General features: G+C 38.9%; 1 protein-coding gene and 1 pseudogene across 3 annotated transcripts in view; both read left to right on the forward strand.

The window, feature by feature from the left end:
- Window positions 1–27,331, forward strand: part of FANCC (FA complementation group C) — a 277,702-nt gene that overhangs the window by 199,229 nt on the left and 51,142 nt on the right. For all 3 annotated transcript variants that reach the window (XM_070400943.1, XM_070400942.1, XM_070400944.1), the window contains 3 exons: window positions 5,128–5,241; window positions 6,137–6,201; window positions 24,482–24,646. In XM_070400943.1, the coding sequence (XP_070257044.1) occupies window positions 5,128–5,241; window positions 6,137–6,201; window positions 24,482–24,646 (344 nt within the window). The remainder of the gene's footprint in view (window positions 1–5,127; window positions 5,242–6,136; window positions 6,202–24,481; window positions 24,647–27,331) is intronic.
- LOC138999046 (small nucleolar RNA SNORA26) lies at window positions 7,093–7,195 on the forward strand (annotated as a pseudogene).

Below are 27,331 nucleotides of genomic sequence, written 5' to 3' on the forward strand. Positions count from 1 at the left end.
AAAAATCAACCAAAAAAATGAGTTCGCATGTCACCTCTGACACGCGTGTCATAGGTTCGCCATCACTGCTATAGGCTGTGGGGATTAAATGAGTTGCTATTTGTAACTTTCTTTGAACAGCTTTAAATGTTTGTGTGTGTTTTTAAATAGAATGCCAAAAGTCTGGTGGCAGAAGGCTAATCACTTGCAGTTCCATCCCCCCTCCATCTAGCATCAGAATGACCCAAACTACCCCGACTGAGCCCCTGGCCACCAAGTTTTCAAATCAAGCTCAGCCTCCTCCCTCCCCTGCCTGGTCTGGTGTGGGTACCTACACATGGATGTGTGGCATATGGCAGACCAGGCCTGGCTGGTCTTTCCTTTACCACAACACCTGCATTGCCCCCCACACAGGGGTCAGGCCCAGTGCCCCTTGCTGAGTGCACCACCTGTGCTTCCTGCTGTGGTAAACTAGGCAAATCCTCCAGTAAGCCCTGCCCTCAAGGGATGACCCTGGCTGCCATTTACCTCTCCTGGCTTTGCCGCCCTCACCACACTGCTTGCTCTCACCCAGGCTGCACTTGGTGTTTGAAAATAACTGAGCGATGGACTCTCCTGGGCTGTCGTCAGCTCGTTTGCTCTCCGTTTTCATAAAGGACATCTTTGAACTGGAAGGAAAAAAGGACAGTTAACATGCAGTGGCTTCCATCCAGCCTTTCCCATGCTAACCAGGAGCCGCTGCATTATCTTAGACTTCATAAGTTCAAGTTAACGCTGTAAACGTCCTGTTTTTCTCCCTCTCCTGTGGATGCCTTCTTTGTAAATTATGTTTTACATGGAAATGTATATCTGCAGGAAACTTTAATTATGATATCTTCACTGAGTAGTACTATCTCAAAGCTGCTTTGTTAACTTACTGTGATCTTTGCTAATTTGAAAACAGTGGACGGGATCTCATTTAGGGACAGCAGTTTGAACCTGTGTTCCTCGGTAATGTTGCCTGGAGTCCTGTTTTGAGGCTACTGAGCGATTCTGAGCTCATGGAGAAAGTACCGCAATCCACACGGGAGGGTGCATGCCAGGTCTGGAGTGGACCCTTCCTCCTGGAGACTCCTCAGAATTGTGGGGAGAGGGGGAGGCGGCACAGAGGTCTCCTGGGTGTTTCAAATTCGTGATTACGGTTAATGGGGGGCAGCATTTTCAATTTATTTTACATCATTGTGAAATAGTTTATGATAAAATTGAAAGGAGTCCAGGACACATTAGTGATGCTCGCCCTGGGCTCTTCCCTCGATGTGACTGTCTGCATGCCTGTTTGTGTGTGAGCTCACACATTTATATGCACATATTTGTTTTATCTTGTAATATCCTATATAATAAAAAGGTACTATGCAAATAGACTGAAAGGCAGAACAACCAAACAACCAATCAAAGGCATAATATGCTAATGATATGCTAAGGCTGCTCAACCACTCACTATAACGTGCACTGACCACCAGGGGGCAGATGCTGCAACTCGTAGGTTAGCTTGCTGCTGGGGTCCGGCCAATCGGGCCTGAGCAAGATGTGCTGGACACGCCCTGGAGCCCTAGTGGGGTCCGTCAGCCTGACCTGCACCCTCTCGCAAGCTGGGACGCCTTGGGGGATGTTGGAGAGTTGGTTTCAGCCCGATCCCACAGGCCACTCCCCTTGGGAGGGCGCCAGACGCAGGGCTCATGGCTGGCGAGCACCGCTGCGACAGCACAAGCCTCTCTGGATCGCGACTGATTGGGCGGGAGCCCACGGCAGGCACAGTGGGGCCGGGATGAGCGGGCGCGGCAGGTAGGAGCTGCAGGCAGCGTTGGACTGTGGCTTTTGGCCGATCCCTGCAGGCCACCCAGAGGGACCCCACCCGTGCTTGAATTCTTGCACCGGGCTTCTAGTGTACTCATAAAATGTAGTGCAGGACTTAAAAAATGTAAAATGACTATTTCCCTGGGAATATACTGAAAACCACTGGGCTGTACCCTTTAAAATGGGAGAATTTTATGGTATATAGTTATATCTCAATAAAGCTGTTAAAGAAGAGGATGTCCCATCAGTCCCAGTTCTCAGCCTGAATGCTGTCTCTGGCAGAAGACATAGGGTCTTCGATCCAGGCCTGCGCCGGCTCATCCAGGTGTCCCCGCCTCTGTCCGCCCGGCTGCCTCTCCTGGAGGGGGTGGTTTCTGTCTTTCTCTTTGGTGGATCCTGGCCTGGCCTAGACCTCCTGCCCCTCCCTTTTGTCAGAAGCCTTAGCCTTAGAGAAGGGTCCTCAAACTACGGCCCGCGGGCCACATGCGGCCCGCCGAAAACATTTATCCGGCCCGCCGGGTGTTTTTGCCGCCGCTGTGTGCATAGGAATTTGTTCATAGTTTTTTTTTAAACTATAGTCCGGCCCTCCAACGGTCTGAGGGGCCGTGAACTGGCCCCCTGTTTAAAAAGTTTGAGGACCCCTGACTTAGAGCATTAAGCAGCGAGTGCCCTCTCTGGGGATCGAGTTTCCCCTGGAAAAGGCAGCAAGAACTGTGACCAGGAGCCTGTCCTCAGTATTGTGACCACTAGGTTTCAGGGGGAAAAGGAAGAAAAATGTTTCCTATATAATAGCATTTTATTTCTCTCTCTCCCTTTCTCAGTTCTTCCCTGCCTTTAACTAATAACGAATGTGGAGGGAGAAGCAGTTCTCTCTAAGGTTCTCCTCATTTGTGACTGAGCGTTCTTGGCCTGGGTGGGGCAGAGAGCTGATGCTGGAGAGCTGAGGACCAAGAGCCTCGCTCTGGGCATCAGTGTGGAGTTAAACAGAAAACGCAGGTGACATTTGTCATGTTGGCTATTTTTAAAGTCTGTCATTAATATAAGAAACTTCACATTCGTAGTATTTAATCTTCCTTACTTGTAAAGAATAAGAAAAACAGAAGGTAAGTATTCCTACAGAGAATAGCAGGGTTTTAAGATTCGTTTCCATTTTAGGTCCATTTGTTTAGCCAGTGTATTCATGTTTAGGTCTGTTATATTAATGTTATTAATTTTTTCATTTATATACACAGTTAACTAAAGAGTTTTTCAAGCACCCATGTCTGTATTTTTAAATAAAGTTTCTTTTGTTGTAAAAAAATGTTTTTAAATACAACACTTTTTCAAAAAGAATTATTCTTTCTTGATTATAAAAGCAGTACATTCACATATAGGAAAGTGGAAAGTGTATTAAAATAGAAAGAAGAAAGAATATATAGCACCACCCTAGAGACTGTTAACATTTGGTGATACTTTCTTTCATTGTTTTTTCATTCTCATGTGTGGATTATTTTTATATTGATGTGATCTTTTCTGTGTATAAAATTTTACATCTTTCTTCATTTAACATGATAATATAAACATTTAAAATGCTGTTATAAATTTTTCCTAAACATTTTAATGGCTTATACAATGAGCCGCTGTGTGAGACACTGTAAATTAATCATTCCCTGCTGTTGGATATCACTAATGAGAAATAGCACTGTAATGAACATCTTTGAGCATAGTCCCATTGTCATATTTGGATTTATTTCCTTAAATGTAAGCCAGACATATTAAAAGTTTTGAATGCTTTTAAAGCCTTATCATATAGCCTCAAGTTGCCTTCTGTAAGGCAGGCATCTGTCAATCTAGAAGGCATCTTTGTTCAGGTTACCAACCTCTGGGCAGACATAGCCCTGGCAGTCCAAGCTTGAGGGTGTACGGTAGACTGTTGCGCCTGCTCTGCTCTCTGTGGGTGCCTCAGTGTGCCACAGGAGCACTGATGCGTGGATGCTCATTTATATTCTTCCCATGGCTCACCCCGAGTACTTGTTTACGAGAACCCAGATTGGTATTAATTAGGTATTCATATCTGTAAAACCTTTAATTTGTTAAGTGAAAAAGTAAATGTTGGTATGTTGATATTTAAATGTACCCATTTTGATTATGAGGGTGAGCATTTATTCATGTGTTTCTTGGGCATTTGTATTTTCTCTTATGAATTATCTGTTTGTACTCATTTTATACTTAGTGTTTGTCATTTGATATTTTGGGTATTACTTTGATTACATATGATCTGAATTATTTGTAGTCAATATTCTTCCTGGTTTGTACTTATTTTATGAAAAACAAAAGGTTTTATTTTTATTTGGAATAATCAATTATTTGCTTCCTTGATATTCAGTTTACAAAGTTCTTCCCCATTCAGACATGTGAAAAGCACTTATATTTTCTTCTTGTTTATTATTTCATTTTTGACCTCTTGAATTTATGTTAAATTCAAGTATATTTTGATCAGTAGCATTAGGTAGGAATCTAATTTTTTTCAAAGTTTTCTCTGCACTATTTTTCACATAATCTTTCCTTTCCCTAGTGATTAATGTGTTTTTTTGTCATTTGATTATCATCTATTCTGATAAAAATATTTTGCTGAATTTAAAACCAACAAAGATTACATTCTCGCCGAAACTGGTTTGGCTCAGTGGATAGAGCATTGGTCTGCGGACTGAAGGGTCCCGGGTTCGATTCCGGTCAAGGTCATGTGCCTTGGTTGCGGGCACATCCCCCAGTGGGAGGTGTGCAGGAGGCAGCTGATGGATGTTTCTCTCTCATCGATGTTTCTGACTCTCTATCTCTCCCTTCCTCTCTGTAAAAAACCAATAAAATATATTTTTTAAAAAAAGATTACATTCTCAATATGGTTAAAGCACTGTTCTTTATATATTTTTGTTTCACTATTTGTTTAAATTGACTTTGAATTTAATAATTTTATTACTAACTTATTTCTTCTTTTTATGAATGTTTTTATTGATTTCAGAGATTAATGTGTTTTTTTGTCATTAAAGGGAGAGGGAGAGAGAAACATCAATGATGAGAGAGAACCATTGATTGGCTGCCTTCAGCACGCCCCCTACTGGGGATTGAGCCCGCAACCCAGGCATGTGCCCTGACCGGAAATCTAACTGAGCCACGCTGGCCGGGCTATTTCTTCTTTATACATTAAATCAAAGTGAACTGAATATATGGGCACATTAAGATTACTCATTACAAATGCCCCTGACTCTAGGCATTAAACATAAGAGGCACTTGCATTTACATTTAAGAACTTTTTTCTCTTTCTGTTCATGTTTTTAGGGGTTGTTATCTCATATACTTTCAGCATTCAGATTTGATATAAAAGAAGTTGGTCTTTTTACTCAAAGTCTTGGGTATGCACCTGCAGATTATTATCCTGGTTTGCTAAAAAATGTGAGTATTTTTAACTTAATAGTATTAACATTTTCATTGGTTAATATATCACCAGCAAAAAGAATAAGTGGAAGTATTTCACTTCTCCAGAAGAGATGTTTAACTTTTCTATGTTTATCTCTTCTTACGTTGGGCGGACTTATGGCCATGTAAGGAAGAAATGTGAGATGGGAGGTTATGGGAAAGAAGAAGGAAACCAGGAGAGGTTATTCTAAATCAACCAACTTCTCTGTCTCTTAACACATTTCATTTATCCTCTCAAAGATTTTTAGGAGAAGAAATTCGTTAACCAATGTAAATACAGTCTTTCATTGTTAGACAAATTTTTTATTTAAAATGGCATGATAGGAATTTTGTGCTAAAGCAAAAAAAAAATGTAATAACAACCTTGTAAATACTACTATATATTTACATCTTAGTATTAAAGCTATGTATTCTTCTGCCTTTAATTTTGGCTAGATTGAAGAAATTTTAATTTTGATCTTAACATAGCTCTTCTAAAAACTGTTAGGAGATTTTTCAATGTTTAACTATTCTGGTCTTTTGGATGCTTTATACCTGAATAAAAAATAAAGATTAAATTAAGAAAGAAAAATAAAGTAACTCTAACGTGGTTTTATTTTTAATGGGTTTGGTTTTAATTCTTAGGAAATTAATGATCTGTCTGTTGTTCATTTGCTTAAGTAGGAATTCAGAATAACAGGCAGTAAACACAAAATCCAAATTATTAGTAAATAAATTGGCACTGCCTCTTTTCACTTTGACAAAGTACAAGGAGAGAGCTGGCGGAAGAGAGTAGGGAATCTCAACGGAAATACCACTCACACCAGGAAAATAGAACTGATGTCATCCTGTTTGCAGTGCAAGTTAACCTGCAACTGATTTTGTTTTACAGATGGTTTTATCATTAGTGTCTGAACTCAGAGAGAATCATCTTAATGGATTTAACACTCAGAGGCGGTAGGTGTGGAACTAAACAGCCCTCTTCTTAAGTTTTAAAATGTATGTTTGGTTATGAGAGAAAAAGTTATAATTCTTAGGAAATGCATGTTCATAATTATAGTTATAGTTATATCCATTGTGGAAAGATTATTTTAGTTGAATACATGGAAAATTGGTGAATTTTACAAACTTTGTTTTTTAACCTCTGTTCTCAACTTTCATAAGGCAATAAATTGTGTAATGTGTCACATGCTCCCGTGGAGTAAAAAGCCCTCCATATTCAGTAGGGAACACAGAGCAAGTGCTCAGCTCCGTGTGTGTATCATTTACACACACACACAACCAGGATGTTTACAAGACAGCAGACACTGGATGTGCACATATGACTTATATGACTATTTTAAGAAACGATATTCCAAAATTTAGACTAAACAAATCAAAGAGTCAGACAAATTAAATAGCAGTTAATCACATTATAAAATGTTTCTTTACTATGAGAAAGAATTCAAAGTTGTTTTCATTGGTGAGCATTTTATTTTTAACAAGTCATTCACTAAAAGAATCTAGGGACCAAGGCACGTTGTGATTTTTTGTAAAGCTATTGCCAGTGAAAGCTCTATCAGGTATGGTGTTTGCTCTCAGACTTAGAAATCCTTTGCATCTAACCCTTAAAGTAAACTATAAATTCTTTGGCAAAAACATGAGAAAATCTTCATTACATTGGATTTGGCAGTGATTTTTTGGATATGACATCAAAAGCATAATAAAAAAGCTAGATAAATCGGACTTCATTCAAATTAAGAAGTTTTATGAATCATAGGATATTATCAAGAAAGCAAAAAGACAACCAACTGAATGAGTAGATTGGAAATCATATATCTGAAATCATACACCCAGAATGTATAAAGAATTCCTACTTAAGAGGCTAACACAGAAGGGTAAAGCAAGTCTCCATAAAACCCAAAGAAGAGATGGTAAAACTTCTCTTTGGATCCTGTCTGGAGTCACAGCTGAAAAAAAGGAAAAAAAAAAGAATTTCTAAAATTTAATATTATAAAATTAAAATTAAAAAAAATGGCCAAGAGACTTGACTAGACATTTCTCCCAGGAATATGTACAACAGGCCAATAAACACATGAAAAGATGCTCAACATCAGTAATTATTAGGGAAATGCCTATCAAAATCACAGTGGGATACCACATCACACCTACTAGGATAGCTGTAATTTAAAAAAACAAAACAAAAATGAAAACTAACAAATCTTGGTGAAAATATAGAGCAGGTAGAACCCTTGTGTTTTGCAGGTGGGAATGGAAAAAAGTACAGCCACTGTGGAAAACATTTTGGCAGTTCCTCAAAAAATTCAATACAGCCCAGCCAACATGGCTCAGTGGTTGAGTATTGAACTATGAACTAGGAGGTCATGGTTCGATTCCCAGTCAGGGCACATGCCTGGATGTCCAGGTTGCGGGCTCAAATACCTAGTGTGGGGCATGCAGGAGGCAGCCGATCAGTGATTCTTCTATCATTGATCTCTCTCTCTCTCCCCCTCTCAGAAATAAAAAAATATATATATATATATGTTTAAAGTTAAATGCAGAATAACCATAAGACCCAACAATTCTACTCCTAAGTACATATTCAAAAGAAATGAAAGCAGGGGCTCAGATATCTGTACACCAAGTTTATAGTAACCCAAGTGCCTATCAACAGATGAACAGAGAAACAAAATGCGGTTTACAAATACATTATAATACTATTCAGCCATAAAAAGGAATAAAAATTGTATATATGCCAGAACATGGATAGACTTTGAAAACATCATGCTTAGAGAAGCAAGACACAGAAGGATAGATATTGTATGATTCCACTTATATGAGATACCTAGAGTGACAGAAAGCAGACTACCTATAATAATAAAAGCATAATATGCTAATTAGACTGGATGTCCTTCCTTTCTGGCAAAGCTGCGGCGGGCGGGGGCCGAGGCAGAGGTGGCCGCCATGGCAGTGGGGGCCAAGGCCCTTGCACGAATTTCATGCATCAGGCCTCTAATAGGTTATAAGTGTCTAGAGGGAGTGAAATGATTGTTTAATAGGTACATAGTTTTTGGAGGGGATGAGGAAAAGCTTTGGGTATAGATTGTGGTGATGGGTACACAGTTTGTGAATGTATTAATGCCACTGAATGGTTACCACTTACAAATGGTTAAAATAATAACTATTATGTATGTTTTATTGCAATAAAAGAAATTAAACTTGAAGAAAAAAACAATTGTGAGACCAACTATAAACTCCCTCAAATGACTAAAATGTAAGACACATTAGCATGTGTTGGAAAGAATATGAAATTACCGGATCTTTCATAAACTGTTTGGGAGAATGTGCATAATACAAACATTTTTGTGAACAGTGTGGCAGTTTAATATAAAGTTAAACATAAACTTACCATATGACCCACCAATTCCATTTTTGAGTTTTTACTCATGACAAGTGAAAACATAGGTATTCACAAATATTTCTGTATAAATATTCATAGCTGTTTTAGTTGTAATAGTTCAAAACCAAAAATAATCCAAAGGACCATTGACAAGGGAATGGGTATTTTTAATAAAAATTATATATTACTACCATTGAAAAAAAATGAAAAAACAAGTCATAAACTGAGAAAGTATTATGAAATTGCACATCTGATAAAGGGCTCAAACTCAGAATATATAAAGAATCCAGTAATAAGACAAATAACCCAGTTTAAAAACTGGCAAAAGATTGGAATACATGTCACCAAAAAATGTATACAAATGGCTTATTTCAAGAACATGAATACTGGTATATAAATGTTTATAGCAGCATTGTTCATAATAGACAAAAAGTGGAAGCAACCCAAATATCCATCAACTTATGATTGGATAAACAAAGTATGCTATGTGCATACAATAGAATATTATCCTAAGAAAAAGGAACAAGCTACTGATTCATGCTGCAGTACGTGTGAACCTCAAAAACATGCTTAGTGAAAGAAGTCAGTCATAAAAGAACACACATTGTATGATTTCATTTTTTTTTATAAAATGTCCAGAATATGCAAATCTATATATATGTTGTTGCCTGTGGCTAGAGGTAGGAACAGGGATTTCCTACAAATGAACACAAAAGATGGAAGTGTTCTAAAGTAGATGATGATTGTTGTCCAACTCAATAATTTATTAAAAATCTTTGGATTGTACATTTGAAATATGTGCATTTTGTGGTATATAAAGTATATCTAAAAATATAAGATGAATCCCTAGGGTGCATGAAAAGCATTTACAGTCATTTATTTAAATATTAGGTAAGGACTTTGATTTAGCTTTGTGGTGAATGTTGAATAATGGGTCTTTTGAGTAATAAACTTAAAAATTTATTAAAGGGAACTTGAAAAAATTAATAGAAGGCAATTTGTATGTATACCTTATACCAAATCTGAAAACATGGTTTTATTTATTTATTTAGCCTCACCCAATGGTACGTTTTATTAATTTTTTTTTATCAAAATGTATACTTTTTTTTTGCTGTGACTCATTTTATTGCATTTCAAAGATACCGCTTTTTTTTTTTTTTTTTTTACAAATTTCGATCTTACCTTAAATTTGTTTTTATTAATTTTTAGAGAGAGAGGAAGAGGAGGGAGAAAGAGAGAGAAACATTGATGTGAGAGGGAAACATCGATCAGTTGCCTCCCACACGCACCCCCACCAGGGATTGAACCTGCAACCTAGGTATGTGTCCTGACTGGGAATTGAACCTGCACCCTGTTGGTGTACAGGACAATGCTCCAACCAACTGAGCCACCCAGCCAGGGCAAACTGATGATTTTTTAAAACTTAGATGAGAATAAACAAAAACAAACTAATTCTCTCTCTCTCTCTCTCTCTCTCTCTCTCTCTCTGGAAGATATCTGCAACCTATAAAACAGGCAAATATAGAAATGCCTCCTGCAAATGAATTATAAAGAGACAAACACTCCAGTGTGGAAAGGAACAAGAAATATAAGCAGGTTATTACAAATGAGGCAAACTGCATAAAAATAAACATTTACAAAATTCTTCAGGAGTAACATCAGCAGGATAGCAGAATAGGAAGCACCAGACCTTGCTTCCTCCTCCCACCCCCCAAGAAACACTGACTTAACAATAGTATATGGGTCAAAGGGCCTTTATGAGAACTCCAGAAACTGATTAGAAATCATAATATCCCAGGCAGGCTCAAAGTCAAGAATAGCCATATTGAAACAGGAAAGAAACCCATGTCATATAAACTACAACAGCCCTTCCCCTAAGCCAGCCCAGCTTGCTGTGATTGGGAGGGAAAGTCCAGCTTGTAGCTTCTCCCTTGTAAGGGAAAGCGAAGAGTGGAGTGTGTCCAATGTTCTGGCTTTTGTGGGGCTGCCTGAGGGACTAGTATTTGTCTTGCCTGACTCTGATCACTGACAGGACACTGCCATACTTTCAATGCCTGGGGACAGTGGAGAGTTAGAGCTCACTGCTTTTTGCAGCACCAGAGAACTGGAGTGCTATAGACAGGAAGTTGGCTCAGGTCAGCATGAATGTCTTTACCAACTCTGATGAAGACAAATATATAAGCAAATACAAAATCCTATAATAATGTAATATTGGTTCATAAATTACTTTTAATTCTGTAATAAAATTTAAATGGTAAAAGTATAAAAAAGAACCATAACTGTGAAACTATGTTAATGGATACAAAATATAAAGACATATAACTTATGACATCAATAACACAAAACATGGGAGGAGATATAAAGATTAAATTTTTTGGTTTGCAACTTAAATTGTTATCAGTTTAAAATAGATTGTTATAATCACGAGGTATCTTACCAAATCCCATGATAAAACAAAATAAAACAAATAAAGAAAAAACTACAGAAGTTGCACAAAGGAAAATGAAAAGAATCAAAGTATATCACTATTTTAAAAAAATCAGTGAAACACAAAGGAAGGTCAGCGAGAGAGAGAAAAAGGATCAAAATAACTACCAGACATACAGAAAACAATGAAATGGCAGTAGTAAATCCTTCTCTATCAGTAATTATTTGAATGTAAATGGATTAATTTCTCCAATCAAAAGGCATAGCATAGATGAATGGATTCTAAAAAACAAGGCTCAACCATCTGCTATCTATAAGACTCTTTTTAGATGTCAGGATATACATAAGCTGAAAGTAAATGGATGAAAAAATATATTCCATGCAAATGGCAAGCACAAGAGAGCAGGTATGGCCATGCTTATATTAAACAAAATATAGTTTATATAAAAAATTATTACAAGAGACAAAGAAGAGCATTATATAATGACAAATGATCAACTTACTGGGAAGATATCCTGTATAATAAAAGGCTAACATGCAAATCAACTGAACAGTGAAACGATTGGTCACTATGACGCACACTGACCACCAGGGGGCAGATGCTCAATGCAGGAGCTGCCCCCAGTGGTCAGTGCGCTCCCACAGCGGGAGTGCCACTCAGCCTGAAGCCAGGCTCACTGCTCCTTAGCACTGCCTCGGTGGTGGCAGGTGACTCTCTTGCCTCCATGGCAGTGCTCAGGACCCCTTGGGTGATGTCCGCGTGCCAGCTTAGGCCAACTCCCTGTGGAGTGGGCCTGAGCTGGCAGGCAGACATCTCCCGAGGGTCCTGGACTGCAAGAGGGCACAGGCCAGGCTGAGGGCCCCCCCCACCTCCAGTGCATGAATGTCATGCACCAGGCCTCTAGTAACAACTATAAATATATATGCACTAACAGCAGAACACCAAAATATATGAAGCATACATTGATAGGGTTGAAGGGAAAAATAAAAAGTAACGCAATAATCATAGGAGATTTCAATACCCACTTTAAATATTATATGGATCAACTGGACCAAAGATGAATAAGAATACAGAGGATTTGGAAAACATTGTAGATCATTTAGACCTTGTAGATATACACAGAACACTCTACCCAATAATAGCAGGATACACATTCTTCTCAAGCACACACACACAGTGCTCTCCAGGGTGGATCACATGTTAGGCCACAAAACAAGTTCTAACAAATTTAGGATTGAAATCATGGCAAGTATCTTTCTCAACCATGATAGTATGAAACTAAAAATCACTAATAGGAGAAAAATGGGAAAATTCACATATACATGCAAATTAAACAACACATTCTTGAACAATCAGTGGGTCAAAGAAGAATCACAAGGGATATTGGAAAATATCTTGAGACAAATGAAAACAAAAAAACATTATACCAAAAATGATAGGGTGCAGGAAACAGTACTAGGAGGAAAATATATAGTAGTAAATGCCTTCATTAAAAAAGAAGAAAGATCTCAAATAAACAGCCTAAGTTTATACCTCAAGAAACTAGGAAAATAAGAACAAACAAAATCCAAAGGTAGCAGAAGGAATAAAATAATAAAGACTAGATCAGAAATAAACTAAAGAATAGAAAAACAATAGAAAAAAATCAAAGATGAATATTGAGGCAAAAAAAAAAAAAACCACACACACAAAGAAACAAATTACCACCCTTAATGAAATACTAGCAAACCAAACTCAATAATGCATAAAAACAGATTATGTACAATGACCAAATGGGGTTTATTCTTAGCATGCAAGGATGGTTCAACATACAAAAATCAGTCTACATAATATACCATATTAACAGGATGATGGACAATATCACATAATTTCAATTGATACAGAAAAACAGTTTGATAAAATTCAATACCCTTTCATGATAAGAACATTCAGCAAACTAGGAATACAAGGAAATTACCTCAACATAATAAAGAACATATGTGAAGAGCCCACAGCTAACATCATACTCAATGGTGAAAGACTGAAAGCTTCTAAATCAGGAACAACGCGAGGATACCCTCCCTCACCACTTTTCATCATAGTACTGGACCTCTTAGCCAGAGCAATTAGACCAGACAGAAATAAAAGGCATCTAAATTCAGAAGAAAAACATAAAACTTCCTTTGTTTGTAGATGATAAGATTTTATATGTAGAAAACCCCAAAGATTCTACAGAAAACTATTAAAATTAATAAATTCAGTAAAGTTGCAGTATACAAAAAATCAACATTCAAACATCAGATATGTTTCTATGCACTAACAATGAGCAATTCAAAAAGAAAAATTTTTTTAAGATCCCATTTACAATTGCCTCAAAACAGACAAAATACCGCGGAATAAACTTAGTCAAGGAGATATACACTGCAAACTACAACACATTGGTGAAAGAAATTAAATGAAGACCTGGAGGGTAGGTAGGGGCTGGGAGGAGGAATGGGAGATATCTGTAATACTATCAACAATAAAAAATGCATTTAAAAAGAAAAAAAATTAAATGACACAAATAAATGAAAAGGTATCCTATGTTCATGGACTGGAAGACTTAATGTTTGTACTACCCAAAGCAGTCCATACTACCCAAAAATAAATGTTAAAGAGATTCAGTTATTTTTCTTTTGCAGAAGTCGGAAAAAACATCCTAAAATTCATGTAGAACCTTAAAGCACATGAATAGCCAAAACAATATTGAAAAACAAAGCGTAAGGCCTCACACTTCCTGATTTAAAAACATTACAAAGCTACAGTCATCAAAAGTTTGGTACTGACATAGAGCCAGACATAGATACATGGAAAGAATAGCAATGAAGTTGCAAAAACATACCCATAATACGTCCTTACTTATATGAAAATTTAAACACTCAAAACAATACATACTTATAAAGTGAAAGTCTTGAAGCTAGGCCAAAGGATCCACTTCTGGGGAGTGGAAGAAGGAATGGGATGGGAGCAGGGTGTTTCAACTGTAAGTGAAACATTTTATTTCTTTAAAATATCATATAAACATATTAATAAAATGTTACTGCAAAGTCTGAGCAATGGGTACATATAAGGTAGGGCAGAAGTAGGTTTACATTTGTTCCTATTGAAAATACAATAATTAATAAATAATACAAGAATAAACTTTTGCATACTCACAACTGCAAAACTACTTTTGCCCCACCCTGTAGTTGATATAGTAGTTCTCTGTTTTTCTGTACATCATCAATATTTTAGAATTAAACTTTTAAAAACTACAATGTAGTGTTACCTAGTAAAATATTGAAAATGAAAAGGTAATACTCATTTTCTCATTTTTGGACAGAAGAAGACAGTAGTTCAGAAAGGCATCCAAATTCCACTGACCATGATCAGGAGATCCTGATGGAAGATATTAGCTGAAATGTCCTTTATGCTGAAAAACTTCCATTTGTGCCAGATTGGGCCATTTTGGGGGACAAGTTCATTCCTAAATTCATCACTGTTTCTTCATGAAGGATGTTTATTTTTCAAAAACAATATGGACAAGTTCCATGGTAAGGAGCACAATCTACTGAAGGTGCCCATGTTGGCACCCCACTGACAGTAGCAGCAAGGATAAAGTGGCAGTTAACTTGGTGAATAGTTGAAGACATTCTTAGTCAAAGCAAAACTGTGATGTAGTTAGTAAAATTTTTAACAAATTTACCAAGAATATGAGATGTCTGTGCTAGTAGAACGTTCTCTGCACGCTGACACATCTGATACATTCCTAATATGCTGTTGTAATTGATGTTTACTATGGAGTCCTTTGCTTTTTTAGAAATAATTTTAGAATTCAACAAGATAAATTTCTTGCGGGGTTTTTTTGGTTTGTTTTTGGTGTGTGTTTTTTTGTCTTTTTTTTAAAATGTATTTAGCCCACATATAGTTGTTTTTTTTTTTTTTCATTGTTGAGCAATATTTTATTTTTATTTTTTTAAATTTTTTTTATTGCTTAAAGCATTACAAAGGGTATTACATATGTGTCCTTTTTTTTCCCCGCCCTTGACAATACCCCGGCTTCCCCTACCCCCCAGTGTCTTATGTCCATTGGTTATGCTCATATGCATGCATACAAGTCCTTCAGTTGATCTCTTACCCCCCCTCCCTCCTGCCCCCCAACCCTCCCCGGCCTTCCCGCTGCAGTTTGACAATCTGTGTGAGGCAGCTCTACCTCTGTATCTATTATTGTTCAAAAGTTTATAATGGTCTCTATTATCCATGAATGAGTGAGATCATGTGGTATTTTTCCTTCATTGACTGGCTTATTTCACTTAGCATAATGCTCTCCAGCTCCATCCATGCCATTGCAAATTGTAAGAGTTCCTTCTTTCTTATAGCAGCATAGTATTCCATCGTGTACATGTACCACAGTTTTCTAATCCATTCATCTACTGATGGGCATTTAGGCTGTCTCCAGATCTTAGCTATGGTGAATTGTGCTGCTATGAACATATGGGTGCATATATCCTTTCTGATTGGTGTTTCTGGTTTCTTGGGATATATTCCTAGAAGTGGGATCACAGGGTCAAATGGGAGTTCCATTTCCAGTTTTTTGAGGAAACTCCATACTGTCTTCCATAGTGGCTGCACCAGTCTGCATTCCCACCAGCAGTGCACAAGTGTTCCTTTTTCTCCACATCCTCTCCAGCACTTGTTGTTTGTTGAACATATAGTTTTAAGAGAAATTCAGTCTCTTGAATTAGGTTCAATTATTCTTATCAAAAGATTGAATTTAAAAAGCAATTTGATACCCAGCATACATTTGAGTCTCATTATGAGCTTTTAAAGTCTTATTTTTAAGACATAAAGCCAGGAAGCTCTGTTCTCCATCCATAAAAGAACCTGGATCTGTAAAAGCTTGTGCGAGACTCAGAACTCTGTAAGTCCACAATTCTCTAGTGAATTACTAGTATAAATTCAACCAATGTATGCTCATGTCTCACATAAAAAACTGATTTTATGAAATCAGGTAGTAGAATGCATCATGATAACATTTGAAAGAGCTACTAAACATACTGGAGCCATTATAGTTGTTGCTGTTATAGTTATAATAATTAAAATACGTATTAATAATATATAAATCTATTCTATATACCTGAAGTTGTCTATACTTTTATATATATACTAGAGGCCTGTTGCACGAAAAGATTCGTGTAATAGACCTTCCCTTCCCCTGGCTGCCGGCACCGGTTTTCCTCCGGCACCCGGGACCCAGGCCTTCGCTTTGGCCGGAGCCACCTTCAGTCTTCGCTCCACTGCTTCTCGCCTACGTATGCAAATTAACCACCATCTTTGTTGGTGGTTAATTTGCATATCTTGCTGATTAGCCAGTGGGAGGTGTAGCAAAGGTACAGTCAATTACCATGTTTGTAGGAAGATGGCGGCATAGGTAAACACCGGAGACTGCCGCCGTAAACAACCACTTCAAAAATACAACTAAAAGTCAGAACGGACATCAACCAGAACCACAGGAAGGCTGGCTGAGGAGAGACTCTTCAACTAGAAGCAAAAACAACAGCATTCCAACGCACAGAGGAGGCGCAGTGTGGAAAATTTAAAGGTACGGTGGTGCGGTGGTGAGGTGGTGCGCGCGCAAAGCGAGCTGGTGGCTGAGGGCGCGGTTGTCGTTTTCAATCAGGAGTGAATCTCAGACTCTGGGCTACAGATCCGGGCGAGTCTCTAGGGACCCAGACTCAAACGGGAGAAGCGGGACTGTCTGGCTGCGGCCCCTCCGAGGTTTGCAGCGGTTGCCGGGTTGCCGGGACAGAGAGGCAGAGCCCCTGGGGACGGACTGAGAGCGGCCATAACTGCTCCCTCCCCCCGCCCTGTGGATCCCGCCCCGCCCAAGCTCTGCGCACAGCCATTTGCCGATCGCCTCAGGCAAGGGCTGGATTAGCGCCTCCCCAGAAGACAGACGCTTTCCAAACAGCTGATTCCTACAGCCAGTCGGCCTGGTGGTCAAATCCCTCTAGTGTTAACTACAACAATTAAGGCTTGGCTAGAACAAGACTGCGCACAGAGACCACAAGGGGGTGCACCAAGAAAGCATAAAAGATGAGGAGACAAAAAAACATGACAGAAATGGAGGATATGGAGCTAAGAATCGCAATTTTGAGGGCTTGCCATAAATTTGTGCAGAGCCTCACGAAAACTAATGAGACCCTCGATGCTACGATAAAGAAATTAGAAAGTAAGCATACACGGACTGAAATAAAGAATATTATACCCAATAGCAGACCAGAGGAGCACAAGAATCAAACCAAAGATTCGACAAAAAACACCCAATTGGAAAAGCAAAATGAAAAAAGAATCCGAAAGTGTGAAGATAGTGTAAGGAGCCTCTGGGACAGCTTTAAGCGGACTAATATCAGAATTATTGGAGTGCCAGAAGATGAGAGACAGCAAAATATTGAAAACCTATTTCAAGAAATAATGGCAGAAAACTTCCCCCATCTGGAGAAAGAAATGGACTTACAGGTCCAAGAAGCGCAGAGAACCCCAAACAAAAGGAATCCAAAGAGGACCACACCAAGACACATCATCATTAAAATGCCAAGAGCAAAAGACAAAGAGAAAATCTTAAAAGCAGCAAGAGAAAGAGGCTCAATTACCTACAAGGGAATACCCATACGACTGTCAGCTGATTTCTCAACAGAAACTTTGCAGGCCAGAAGGGAATGGCAAGAAATATTCAAAGTGCTGAATACCAAGAACCTACAACCAAGATTACTTTATCCAGCAAAGCTATCATTCAGAATTGAAGGTCAGATAAAGAGCTTCACAGATAAGGAAAAGCTAAAGGAGTTCATCTCCGCCAAACCAGTATTATATGAAATGCTGAAAGGTATCCTTTAAGAAGAGGAAGAAGAACAAAAAGGTAAAGATACAAATTATGAACAACAAACATGCATCTATCAACAAATGAATCTAAGAATCAAGTGAATAAATAACCTGATGTACAGAATGAACTGGTGATTATAATAGAATCAGGGACATAGAAAGGGAATAGACTGACTATTCTTGGGGGGGAAAGGGGTGTGGGAGATGCAGGAAGTGACTGGACAAAAATCATGCACCTATGGATGAACACAGTGGGTGGGGAGTGAGGGTGGAGGGTGGGGTGGGAGCTGGAAGGAGGGGAGTTATGGGGGGAAAAAAGAGGAACAAATGTAATAATCTGAACAATAAAGATTTAAAAAAAAATTACCATGTTTGTAATTGATTTTTACAAACAATTACCATGTAATTGTAATTATAAACAATTACCATGTTTGTAATTGATATCAGAGGGGAAGGGAGAGGGAGAGAGAAACATCAATGAGGAGAGAGAATCAGTGATTGGCTGCCTCCTGCAAGTCCCCTACTGGGGATTGAGCCGCAACCCAGGCATGTGCCCTTGACCAGAATCGAACCCAGGACCCTTCAGTCCACAGGGCAACGTTCTGTTCACTAAGCCAAACCAGCCAGGGCTTATCTGTACATTTTTAAGGTTTAAAAATAAAAAATGTTGAATCAGAATACTGCATAGGTCAAACTACTTCTTGTACACTTGACTCTCCTGATACTTCCATTAATATGACACTTGAATTTCATCATTACTTTCTTTCCACAAGTATGACCATAAGTGTTCAAGCAGCCAAGAGGCCCCCAAACGTAAACCCCTTATAAACAGGGCTACAGTATTTTTCTTTCTCTTTTTTAATAGAGGGCATTCATACATTTTTCACTTTTTGCCACTCAGATGTTTAAAGTTCATTTCAAAAGATTCAAAAGCCTGATAGACAGTATAGAAATTAATCTTATAACTTTGATACATAAATTGTCAGAGGAACAAAAGCAACAACAAACAAACAGGAAAATCTATTTAGTTTCTTTTTGCATTATTTTTAAAGCCCTGATATATGGTCTTGTCATAGCATTTTAAATAGAATTTCACTTACCACCAAGTAAAATCAACAATTCAGTGACAGAATGTTTAAACTCTCTCTTGTTCTTTGCTACACACCATCCAGAAGGAGCGGCATCCTGGCCTCTCTGAACATCGTCAGTGTATCATGTGGTTCTGTGTTTTGGCAGCTCCAGTGCACCCACGTGGGGAGGGTGTTTCCAGCTGCCTGTGGTTGCCGTTGAGCCTTCTGCAGTCGAATTCCTGTGCAGATATCATTTGGAAGTGCTGCTCTGGCTGTCACTCAAGACCTAATGCTCAGTGTAATCCAGTCTGTAAAGCACCACATGGCTCCTGTGGAGTTGGATCTCCGTGCTGCAGACCAAAAGGAGCCATGAGGGCCCTGAGCACGTGGAAGCCAGTCAGATTCCCAGTTGGCCTACCTGCATTTTGGTAGAACCAAGAATTACCTAAGTTGACATAAGACTTTAGAATTTTTCCAAGAAAGTTATCTTGGACCTGTTTCAGCCCAATTGGGTGATATAATCAGCAGCCTTCTTCTGATTGATAAATGCCCTGTTGCCAAGGTCATCTTTTCCACCCACCCAGTCACCAGTGATAGTTGCTGACGCTCCTTCTTTCTTTTAAGAGAGTGAGAGAGAAGTTGCACTTGTTAGTAGTCATTTAGAGAGGAGGACTGATAAATCAAGGCAGAAGGACAAGACCAATACACACTCCCTGCTTCTTTATTTCAGAGTTCTGGATTTGTTATGAGCACACATAACTCTCAAACACTCATCTCTCACACACATATACAACAACAATAACAACTTACCCCCTCTCCTAGCCCACCCAGTAAACTCATATTCCAAAAATTTAAGGTATTTACAACTGAAGCTCAATATGTCTTTTTGTCACAACTTAGATGATGGACTCAAAAACATTCATTTAGGTGGAAAAACTATTTTCATAGTGAGTTAGAGAAAGATGTTAGAGCACTGTGGAAGGTAAATGTTGAAGAGACTCAGTTATTTAGGTAAGTGGTAAAGAACAAGAAGTGGATTTTAGAGAAGGTGAATATTTGAGGAGAAAAGACAAACTGTTATACATAAGAAAATTATTGTGTAGTTTGAAAAAATTATCTGAGATTTTTACTGTTGATTATCAAGAAAATAATATAGCTGAACTAGCAATTTATAGGAATTCATTAATAAAATATAATTCCATCATGTTTCCTTAAAATACAGGTTGTCCCCAAAAATGTATACTCACTTTAACAGCTGATAACTCAATTTTGAAATATATTATATACATTTATTTTAAAATGAAATGTATTTTAATAAACACTGCCTTTATAATTATTCAGTGTGTGTATACATTTTTGGGGACACCCTATATTGAGATTATGACTAGAGATTAAAATCTGGTTTTGGGATTGCTACTGAAGTAGTGTAGAGCAGCACTTTTCAAACTTGAGTGTGCAGAGGAATACCCAGGGAAATGGCCTCACCCCAGGGATGCTGCTGTGCTGATTCGAAGGAACATACTTTGAGACTTTGAGTAGTTTCGATGTAGAAAACTTGGACAGATCCTGAAGACCAAAGTGCATGACCTGTGAGAAATGGCAGCTCTCATAATCTAATCAGGAGAGAATAAGATGAAAATGTAATGTGAGAAACTAAGCCAAGTGATGAAGCACATACATGAATGTCCTAGCATTCACTTCATACTCCCAACTTCTAGAAATGACAGGAAATTTTAACAAATACTGTATATAATACTGTAAAATGGGCTTGGGAGTGTACTTTTGATGACCCACAGATTATGAGAAAGGTTTACAATAGATGACGGCATATATCTGAAGGAAAATAGCACAACCCAAAAAGCTTGCAAGAGAGGACTACTGCAAAAGATAGAAATCACTTTGGGGGTGGACTCAAGGAGTAGGAGGATACCTGGCAGCCCACAAGATAACCTGTTGAGCTACAGTAGTAGCGACCAGCTGGCAAGATCCTCATACCCTCCTCCTTAGTCCCTATCTCCGGAGAGAAACAACAGAGGTGTTCTGTTTCCAACAAAAAGAGGGAGGACACTTTAGTGGAGAAGCAAGCAACAAATGGCTATCCCAGGAGTTGAAGCATGGAACAAACTGCCGAATCTCAGGGGGAAGTCTTGGGTGAGGGACTAGATTAGGGAGAGTTTAACCGGGGAATTTATCTGCATATAAGATGGAGTAGGAAGTTCCAGGAATCTGCCTCTTCACCTTGACAAAAAATTTACTGAGAGAATCTGTCTATATATATAAAAGGCTAAGTGTCCATCCAACCAGTAGCTATGATATGCACTGACCACCAGGAGGCAGGCGCTCAACACAGGAGCTACCATGACACGCACTGGCCATTTAAAAATAAACGGCACCTTGGACCTGGCACCAACAAAGCAACACTCGGCTTCCCCCAAGCGGGACACAGGCCCCGCCACCACCCCTGAGCAATATCCCACCAAATCATAGCCAATGCTGCCAAGACCCCATGGCGCAAAATGCAGCCCACAGCTCAGCCCAGAAACAGTCACTGTGGGCTCCAGGTCACATAGCAACACCTGGCTTCCTCTCCCTAGCGACTAGCCTCCTTGGAGTTTCCTCAGCCCAGGAACATGACTTGCTTTATAGCCAGGTGCAAACATTTCACACTTTAACCAAATGTCTGTGAAACGTTTTCACGTGCCTCATCTCATTTGATCCTCACAGAAGTCCTGGAGTGGTAGATAGGAGACTCGGTGGAATCCTATTTTCTTTTCATTAGCCAGAAAATGGAGATTTAGAAAGTTTAGAAACTTGACCCAACAGAAAAGAAGTAAGAAATGGTGGACCTTGAATATGACTTCAGGTTTTCTCACTGTGCAGAATATAGTAAGTGTATAGTACTAAATACGCTAATTTAAAAACAAATTCACTGAAGAGGAAATACAAGTGGGTAACAAACATTAATAATCTAGAAAATTATCAGGAAAGTGCACATGAAAGCAATGGGATAATTTTGCCCAGATTAGCAAGAAATAAAAATCCTATATAATAAAGGGCTAATATGCAAATGGTCATCACACCATCATGCTGTAACGACCCATCAGCAGGGACCTGAGGCTGTGCCCCCCACCCGGTGGGGCTTGATGGGGGTGGGGCCAGCCAGGTCTGGGTCTCACATGATTTCGAGGCATGCGCGGGTTGGCGGGCACTTGACTCTGGGTCCCGCAGCATGCCCCAGACTCTGACAGGAGGGAGATTTTCATATACATTTTACTAATTTTCTTTCATCTCTGACACTTCTATTATAGAGAAAGGGCCAATAGCAATATTAAAATATTTCCTCTAATTAATTCCCTTTTAAGGTGCACGAATTTTGTGCACTGGACCACTAGTACTGATAATAATATCACTGGCAAGAGTGGAAAAGTAAACTGGTAGTCTTTTGGAATGCAATCTACTACACAAATATTTACATGAGACATAGATAGGCACATGCAAGGATGGGGACCCCTGCAGCAGTGTTTATAATTGTGAACAACTGGAAGCAAGCTCAGTGCCTATAAATAAGGACGTTGTTAAATTATAGCACTCACATGCTCTTTTAATAGGCAGCAAGTAAAATGAAGGACAGCTGTAAGTTCCACTGTGATTCCATTTGTGTTTCACAGAACATAAGACCACAGATTTGTGATTATATATATTCCTAGAAAAACACCTAATTGCATATATTTCAAACTTTCATTTTATTGGTTTCTAGTTCTTTTCTTATCTATTTCTTGAGCATGTAATATGTATAAGGTGTTGTCCCTACATGCTAGGAATAGAGCAGTGAGCAAAATAGAAAAAAATGTGCCTGCCCTTACAGAGGTAATGTCGTAGCAGGAAGAAATAGACCATGAACACTAAACAATCAGATACATTATAGTACTCTGTTCTGCTCTAAATTTGCACTGTCCAATACTGTAAGCCATTAGCCTCATGTAACTGTTGAACACAGAGGAATGGGATTTTAAATTTTATTTCATTTCAATAAATTTAAATTGCCACATATGCTGATTGCTTCCATATTGGTCAGTGCATTTGTATGGGATGGTCAGGGAAACCCTCACATGAAGCAGCATTGGAGCTCAGACCTGTATGACGTGAAGGAGCTAGCCATGTGTTCCAACAGGACCTTACCTGTGTGGGTGGAGACCTGTACAGCTGGAGCAGAGCAGGCAAGGGTAAGAGTGGGAGGAAATGAAGCCAGAGAAACAGAAGGGGCCTACCATGGAGGGCTTTCGTGGCTAGTATGAGACTGCTTATTCTGTGTGAGTTGGGACGCCATTGCAAAGCTTTGAGCAGACAAGCGAAGTGATCTGCATGTTTAAAGATTTGCTGGAACTGTTCTGATGATAAACAGTGGGGGATACGGCAGAAGCAGGGAGAAAGTTAGGAGGCTCCTACTGTAACCCAGACTGGGAGTGATAGTTAATTAGGGGGTAGCAATGGAAGTGTTGAGAGGTAGTCAGATGAATAGACAGTATTTACTGCTGGATCAGATGAGGGGCATAAGAGAAAGGGAGCTATCAAGGATGGACTTCAAGGGTTTTGGCTTGAGCAAATGAGAGAGGAAGCACAGGGTAAGAGAACATTTGGGGAAGGAATTCAAGAGTTCTGTTTTGTGCAGGGTAACTTGGAGATGAATATGTGGGTCCTAGAGCACATTGTCTGAAACACTGCTGAAGGTAGAAATGGCAGAACTGAAGCTGCCCTGCTTTGGGTACATCACAAAAAGGCAGGGTTCTTTGGAAAAGATGGTAATGCTGGGGAAAATAGGTATCAGGAAAAGAGGAAGGCAAATACAAGATGGACTGATTCCATAGAAGAAGGTATGAGTCTACAGGAGCTGAGCAGGACTTTTGAGGGCAGGGCACTGTGGATACTACTCATTCATAGGGTTGCCAGGAGCCAGAGCCAACTCAGTGGCATTAAAACATAAGTTGGAGCCCGGCCAGTGTGGCTCCGGGGTTGAGCGTTGATCTTTTCACCAGGAGGTCACGGTTTGGTTCGATTCCCAGTCAGGGCACATGCCTGGGTTGCAAGCTCAATTCCCAGTAGGTGACATGCAAGAGGCAGCCAATCAATGATTCTCATCATTGATGTTTCTCTCTCTCTCTCCCTCTCCCTTCCTCTCTGAGATCAATTAAAAAATGTATATTTTTAAAAGATTAAAAAAACCACACACATTAGAGGTGCCCATAGTGAGTTATGACAAAGTCCTGAAAATAAGTGATGTTAAAATGAGAACTGCAGATGGGTTTCTTTCTAGAGAAGTGAGTAACAAAAGAGCATTCACAGATGGTGTTAGGATGGTCCTCTTTATGGCGGGGCAGAGCAAGTCACTGTCATCAGCCTGCTCAGCATGAAGATGTTACATGTCTTTAATTACACGTGGCTCTAAGATTGGCTAATTATTTCTTATTTTATTTTACTCTGTAGAATGGCTCCTGAACGAGTAAGGTCCCTATCACGAGTTTGTATCCCACTTGTTACTCTGCCTGATTTTGAACCACTGGTGGAAGCTCTGCTCACCTACCATGGCCATGAACCTCAGGAAATGCTCTGGCCTGAGTTCTTTGATGCTGTAAATGAGGCCTTTTTGCTGTAAGTGATGTCCGTTTATCCTCTCACCCAACCTTGTTTTTTCCTTTTCTTAATTTCTGCAGTATGTTGGAAATGCAGTTTTCAGATGTTTATGTCTCAGTACCCACTTTATGTTCTTAAAAATTATTAGGATCCCAGTGAGCTTTGTTAACATGTGGGTTATATCTGTCAATATTTACCATATTTGAAATTAAAAGAAAATTTAAAAATATTTTACTTCATTTAAAAATAACAAAAAATTGATTACATGTTAACACAAATAGCATATTTTTATTAAAAACAATGACCTTTTTGCTTAGCATAATACTCTATAGGAGCAAAATAAGCCAGTCAGAGAAGACAAATATCACACGATCTCATTTATATGTGGAATCTAATGAAGAAAATAAACTGATAAACAAAAGAGATCCAGAGATATTGAAAGAGGCAACAGACTGACATATTTCAGAAGGGGGGTAGGATGGGAAGAGATTAAACAAGGAACTTTTATGCATATATGCAAAGCCCATGGACAAACAGTGCAGAGAAGGCCTGGAGAGGGAGTGGGAATGGGGTGGAGAAGGTCAAAGGGGGAAAAAAAGAGGACATTTGTAATACTTCTATAATAATAAAAGCATAATATGCAAATTGACTGACCGGACGACCTTCCGGATGAAGCCGAGGCTGTGAGGGCCGAGGCAGCCGGGGCTGTGAGGGCCGAGGCAGCCGGGGCTGTGAAGGCCTACTCTTGCACGAATTTCGTCCATCGGGCCTCTAGTTCAATAATAAAGTTAAAAAACAACAATGACCTTTCCAAGCAAAATGTTGTTTAACAAGAGTGGCATTGTTTTACATTTTTGTACATCTCTTTTATTGTCTAACTTAAAAGGAGGTAGCTGGGTCCTCATGTATGTTTCTGTATTCTGTTTGATGTGATATGTTGTCTTGGTTGAAGTATATGAAGAAAATCTAACCTCACACAGACATATAGTTGGAAAAGGCAGGAGAATTTAATAGATATCTCAGAACACTGGATATTCTCCTTGCAAACTTCACCAAAATTTGAAAATGGTGTTGTTTTTTTTAAGTTAGTTGTAATGTAGAATATAAAATTGTATCAATGAGCTTTTTATACTGATACATTAAAAACCTACTGGTGTGTCTTGCACTGTTAGTGGGTTTTTGTCCAAGCAGGACATTGTAGCTCTGTTCATGGTTCATTGGGAAAATACTGGTTCATTGTTACGTAGATGTCCCCAACATTGACACGTTTTGATTTACAGTATCAAAACTTACATTAATTAATTTCTGCCACCACCAGTCTCATCAGGAATGTCTTTAAGTATTGGGAAGCTGTCAAGCTCATGTTGACAAAAATGAATTTTCCAAGATTCTAATTTCTTTTTTTAAATTTTTTTTATTGTTGACAGTATTCCCCCATGTCCCCCTTCCTTTGTTCCCCTTCACTCAGCCCCTACATCACCCCAGGCTTTCACCACACTATTGTCTATGTCCATGGGCAGTGCATATAAGTTCTTTGGTTAATTTTCTCAAATTTATCATTGGCTACAAATACTGAAGTTGTTGTACTTGAAGTACTTAGTGTTCATTAATTTTTGAGAAAGATGTGCAAATACTCAAGTCTAAACAACCATTGTTTGTCTGCCAGCTATTCTTGGAAATTTCCATTTTAAAAAGGCTATTCATCTCACAGCTCAAACACTTGTCCAAGTGCTTTTCCTTTAGACAACCATAATTTTTTTTATGTAACAGAAGTGCTTTATGCATACATTTTTTTATTGCAGAAGGACCACCACCTTCATGTCACATAAGTACCATTTCTTCTTTGCAGTGAGAACATCTAAGTTCTCTCTCAGTGTCATTACCTATAATCACCATGCTGTACATTGGGTCCCCAGAACTTACTCATCTTATACATGGAAGTTTGTATACTCTTTGACCAACCCCTCCCCATTCCCCCAGCCTCCAGTCCCTGGTAATCATCATTCTAGTCTGTTTCTATGAGTTCAGATTTTTTAGATTCCACATAAAGTGATATCATATGGTTTTTGTGTTTCTCTGTCTGCCTTAATGCCCTCGTAGGTCTATCCATGTTGCCACAAATGAGAGGATTTCCTTTTTTTGTGGCTGAATAATATTTTATTGTGTATACATATACATATATATAATATAGATAGCACATCTTTTTTTATTCATTCATCCATTGATGGATACTTAGGTTGTTTCCATATCTTGACCATTGTGAAAAATGCTGCAATAAACGAGGGAGTACAGATATCTTTTTGATAATTCTGTTTTCATTTCCTTTTTGTATATGTATATATACCCGGAAGTGTGATTTTTGGTTCATATGGTAGTTCTATTAAATTTTTTAAAATATTTTTTAATTGATTTCAGAGAGGAAGGGAGAGAGAGAGAGAAACATCAATGATAAGAGAGAATCATTGATTGGCTGCCTCCTGCATGCCTCCACTGGGGATTGAGCTCACGACCCAGGCATGTGCCCTGACTGGGAATCGAACTGTGACCTCCTTGCTCATAGGTCGATGCCCAACCACTGAGCCATGCCGGCCAGGCTATTTTTAATTTTTGAGGAATCTCCATACTGTTTCCATAGCAGCTGCACCAGTTTGCATTCCCAGTAACTGTGCAGACGGATTTGCTTTTCTCCATATTCTCACCAGC

The sequence above is a fragment of the Myotis yumanensis genome, unplaced genomic scaffold (assembly GCF_028538775.1).
Source record: "Myotis yumanensis isolate MYYU_CA2020_CCGP unplaced genomic scaffold, mMyoYum1.0.hap1 SCAF_21, whole genome shotgun sequence".
In the NCBI taxonomy this organism is placed as follows: domain Eukaryota; kingdom Metazoa; phylum Chordata; class Mammalia; order Chiroptera; family Vespertilionidae; genus Myotis; species Myotis yumanensis.